This window comes from Trypanosoma equiperdum (assembly GCF_001457755.1).
Source record: "Trypanosoma equiperdum strain OVI genome assembly, contig: ctg_447, whole genome shotgun sequence".
Lineage (NCBI taxonomy): Eukaryota > Euglenozoa > Kinetoplastea > Trypanosomatida > Trypanosomatidae > Trypanosoma > Trypanosoma equiperdum.
Genome location: NW_027124362.1, coordinates 55398 through 60405, shown reverse-complemented (window position 1 = coordinate 60405; position 5008 = coordinate 55398). Strand labels below are relative to the sequence as shown.

The following is a 5008-nucleotide window of genomic DNA, read 5'->3' as shown; positions in this document are numbered from 1 at the left end:
TTTTTTTTTTTTCGCTCCCCCCTTTCAATCACTTCCATCCAGTGGGGGAATAAAAACTGCAGACATCTCAACAAATATGGTTCAGCAAAGGTTTCTAGCATCCCTTCTATGACATATTGTTTTTGTTTTTGAACTGAATGCATTGGGTGACGAGGACGAAAGAAAAAACAAAAGAGGAAAAGAAACAAGACAAAACAAAAAAACAAAAAAAAAGAATAGGCACGTGACGACTTTGATGCTCCTTTCGTCCGTTACAAAACTCACGCACGTGTGTGTAATCCGCATCAATAAGTGACAAACAGGCAACGCGAGGAAACTGAAAAATAGAAACAAGAAACCAAAACAGTAATATGGACATATCCGCCCGTTTCTCTATGCGTTTTTATTTTCCTTTTTTACTTCGCAACAGCTTCCGTCCACTTGTTATAACACAACATCATATCGTGGCACAATTTGAAAAGGAGGGAAATACACTTACATGTACTTCACACTTTATTTGTTCACAAACATCTTGTTGGTTGGGAAGGGTAATCGAAAAGTGGTATACGCATGCATGTGCGTATGTACGTCTGTGCATAGCAGTGAAACAGATATGCATTTGCGTGTGAAAATTTGGCGAAATGCATATGCGTACATATATATATATATATGAAACGCATACATAATTGCACTACTAAACGTTTGATTAATACATGCACCAGTGGAGTAAAGGGAAAGAAGAGGAAAGCCTTCACTCGCTTCCCCGTGGGAGTATATCCCATACATGAGATGAAACGGCTTCCTCCCCCACCTTCTCGTATAACAGCAAGTAGCATGTACAGGAACGGGAAGCTTCTTTCATTGAATATTCTTCAGAAAGTGCCGAAACTCTTTCGTCATCCGCCATATACCAAGACCTTTTTGCGCATTGATCCGAACTTATATGTTTCTCCCGTTCAACGCTGCCTTCTCCGGTACGCTCCCCATCGACTTGGTGCCCACAGCCATCTTTAGTTCCATCCGTACTTCCATCCCCCTCCTCCTCTTCTTCTTCTTCCTCTTCTTCTTTTCTATCCACTCGTTCCTGCGCGAACTCCGTTGTGTAGTGGCCACCATAAAGAGATTTCCCCAAATGACGCACCACACCTTGCAACCGGTAGGAACATCGAGTGGCCTTCACATGGGTTGCTGATTCATCAACAGCTTCCCCTTCACTGTGTTGTTTAGCCTTTTGTTCCGCATGCAACACACTCGACCTCAATGTCTTCTCTTCACGATTATAATGTTCTTCATCCAAAGAGTACAACACAATATTTCGATTAACAAGGACGGGGGACACATCCTTCGTCACAGAAGCACCCAGTTCTGGAGAGTACGTTGTGGCAAACCGCTTCATTTGTACGACTAAAAGTGGTGGCAGAGCCCCCAGTAGACAGCCACCCTGCAACTGCTGATTGGAAGATCCACATGCGTCACAAACATAGGAATCGAGAGCTGAAAAACGGAAGCTGTACGTGAGCAGAGACAGCACATCGTAATACGGTTTGGGAGAAATGGGGCTTGCGTACAGCAGACTGCCATGCGACCCAACGGGTTCGGAATTGGGTGCACAGTGCTCGCTTTCTTGACAAGGTGAACTGTTGGGGTTACTTTGCCGAAGTGTTTCATTTGTCTCCTCTCCTTTACGTATATTAACTAAGAGGTTAATGAAAGGGTCGACCGTCGCTATCTCGTGCCCACACGCCGCATTTCCACAGCGAATGATGCTCAGAAGCTGTCCCGTAATCAAAGTATTTATCCAAAGGGGCATTGATTCGTTACCCGACGACCGCGGTGTCCCTTCAGCTGCGGTACCCTGACCATCAGTACTTATTTCTTTTGAAGCTTCGCCTTCTTCCACTGCAGGGTTATCAAATCCCCCTGATGCATCCGTGGATTTAAGAAACATTTTAGACTCCTCAGTTAGTTTGTCAATGACGGCGAGGAAGAATTCGTGTGCATCTTCTTGCTGTCCAGAAAAGAAGTTCCCTCTAAAAAAATGTCGCAATGGTCTCATGTCTATTCCCCCTTCTATGTCCTGTGGACACTGAAGCAAACCAGCAAAGTATTTCAACACATGATGCAAACTTACAGGAGGTGGATCCTCACGAACTGTATCATGGTCAACGCCTGCAGGTGTCGGATCGTAAGATGTTGTGAGACTGCTGCTACTGGTTGCCGCAGTATTGTTAACGGATTTTACGGGCCTCACACACTCTACAGTGGGTGAAGCTAGCAGCGCTCTACAAAATAAGGGGCTGCGCAACAAAAGCGTCAGTACGCTGCACGCATAACAGTCATTTTCGGGGTTAATAAAGCCACTGTACTCGACGTGGGGTCGTGGAATGCAGGGCACCTCCTGTTGGTGTTGGTAAACGTGCGGCGCGGCCCATGATAGGGAACCCAGGTACGAAGGGTGCGACTCAACCGCGCTACTGGCATTGGTGCTTCCTGGAGCGTATCCAGCATCACAACCAGGCGAACCACTTTGAGAAGCATTGTAAGGTGTTTTGTCACCACGCCACATCTCAAAACCTGTTTCTGGGCTCTGCGTATAGCTGCTGGATACCCGGCCGTCGTGATGCTCAGAGTGCTGAGTGAAGTTGCCAGTGCGACTACTTGAATGCGAGCCGCTCTCAGTAGAACTAATTCCCCTGAATGAAAAAGGGTCGGATGGCGGTATTTCCAAAGCACGGCGTCGGGGTGCAAAAAGATGGTCTTGTAACGGATGATTTGCCTGACGATGACGCCGCTCCGCGTGTTCGGAAACAGCACCGTCTCCACTGCGTGAATGGGAAGTCCTCCATTCCCCTAATCGGACTGGTCTCGGCGTATTTCTTCCTTCCATTTTTCTACCCCTGCTTAAACTCGCCACATGCGCCCCTGAAAAAACCTCACCGTATGATGGAGCACTTGACCGCTTAAGGGCAGCTGGTGCCATATCTGACATCCCCAGCTGTGGACCGTGCGAATATGCATCTCGCGAACCATGCGAAGCCTGAAAGGATGGCTTTATTGGATATTTCTCCCCCACCCCAACACGTGGAGACGGCTTCATAGTATCGTATAGTTTAAGTGGTAAATGGAAGTCGGTCGCTTGCGACGGCAGTTGTCCGCTGGAACCGATGGCTGGAGGGGCATTAACCTTTGGAGTAAACTCCCCATCATGATCAGCCAAGGCAGAACGCGTTGCCCTATTCCTCATGGAGATATTATATTTTCCAGTTGATAGTGGTGAAGTACCCACTACCATGTTGCGCATCGAAGCATCTGTGGCTCTTGACTTATTTCGCAGATTCCCTATGGATCGATCCGATGATAAATAGGCATCCGTGGAACCGTGTGAGCTCTGTGTGGCTGAAACTTTGAAATCATGACCTTCCGGTGACAATCGCTGCCGTTTGTGCTCACCGTATTGATATTCACTGCAAACGCCCTTACTTCGAGAAGAAGATCCCGGAGAAGCATCTCTTCCAGAAACACAATTTCCTCTATTATCTTCCCTTCTATCGTCGAGGTTCATGTCACCGATATTTTCTCTATCTCGCTTCCCCTCTTCAGCTCGATGGACCCGATCATGTCTCACTTTCTCCTTAGAAAGCGGAAAGTATTCCGGTTGAGGTGCGGTATCGCGTTTCTTCTGGGCTTCAAGAACTTTGCGACCGTGATGCATTTGGAAGGCAATTCGGATGGTGCACTTCAAACAAGTGCTCGTGCACCCAAATCTTCACCTTCTCAGTTATATTTTGCGTTGTTTTTTTCTTCTTTAGATTCGTGACCTGATACAGTTCTCTATGAAGAAACGTGTTCTTTGGACAATGTTTGTCTTTTGTGTGCGTTTGTGTGTTAGCTAGTTCCGTTGATGTTACGAACAGTTTTTGAGACTTCGCGTGCCTTCACTTCGAATGTGTTAGTGTTGTTATCTTTGTTACTCTAATGCCGGAAGTCACTGAGTTAACTTATATATTTGTATTTCCTTTTTTTCTAAAAAAAAAAAACAAAACAACAACTTTATACCCCGCTTGTGCGATGAAGACTGTCCCTCTCTTTTGTCTTCCCACACTATTTTTTTTGTTTTTTAGGGCTTTACTCCAACTTCTGTTCCCTCTTTAAATATATGTATCTTATTGTTTTTATATTTTTTTCTTTTTTTTTTGTTTTTACTTTTGACCTTTATTACTCTCCCTCTCCACCTATTATATGTTAAATGCTATGGTAAACCGCTTCTCCCTCAGCTTACTTTTACTTTATTTTTATTTTTACTTTTTTTTACTTTTTTTACTTTGTTTTTTTTTCTTTTTCCACGTGTCGTTCCCCACCGCCTGCTTTTAAAAGGCGGGAGGGAGGCGTTGAACTTTTCGCCTCCGCTTCGTGTTGACCTCCGACTACAACAAACGGGAATTTCCTTCAGAAATGTAAGATAATGTCCAAGAAGACAAATAAAAGAAGAAAAACGACAACAACGACAACAACTAAAAAGAAAAAAGCGCTGAGAAAAAGAGAAGAAGAAAAGGAAACGGGAAAAGGAAATAAAAAGAATATTAACGATAGCAATAATAATAGCGATGGTAACATAAAATATAAAATGAACAGTGCACAAACAAAGAAACATACATATTCATTCATATATAATCATATTTCAAAGAACTTACAGATGGATATTTTTATTTATATAATTGCACTCATTTCGTTGTACGCGCATATGTATGTATATATGTATGTGACGGGGAGTAGGGAAAAAAAGGGAGTTGAGAGGTATTGAAATTATTTTTTAAAAAAAACACACACACACACACATAACAATTGTTATAAATAAAAAAAAGAAAAAGAAAACAGATGCTACTTCCGTATCCGCAACCACCAATCCCTTCCCTAACTCCAACGATATAACGTTAGCGTCTGTAGCGGTAATAAAGATGATAACAAATGTTGTATTTCACGCGCGTACCCAAAAATAACTTCTATATGCAAATAGAATAATATAAACAAC

At 43.7% G+C, this 5008-nt stretch overlaps 1 protein-coding gene across 1 annotated transcript; it reads right to left on the bottom strand.

Annotated features, from left to right (window-relative positions):
• Nucleotides 1-730: 730 nt before the first annotated feature.
• TEOVI_000189600 (cysteine peptidase, Clan CA, family C19, putative) lies at nt 731-3691 on the bottom strand (the record flags this gene model as incomplete). The annotated part of the gene is made up of 1 exon (XM_067225056.1): nt 731-3691. The coding sequence occupies one exon, from the start codon at nt 3689-3691 to the stop codon at nt 731-733; it is 2961 nt and encodes a 986-aa protein (XP_067081157.1).
• Between the last annotated feature and the right edge of the window lie 1317 nt (nt 3692-5008).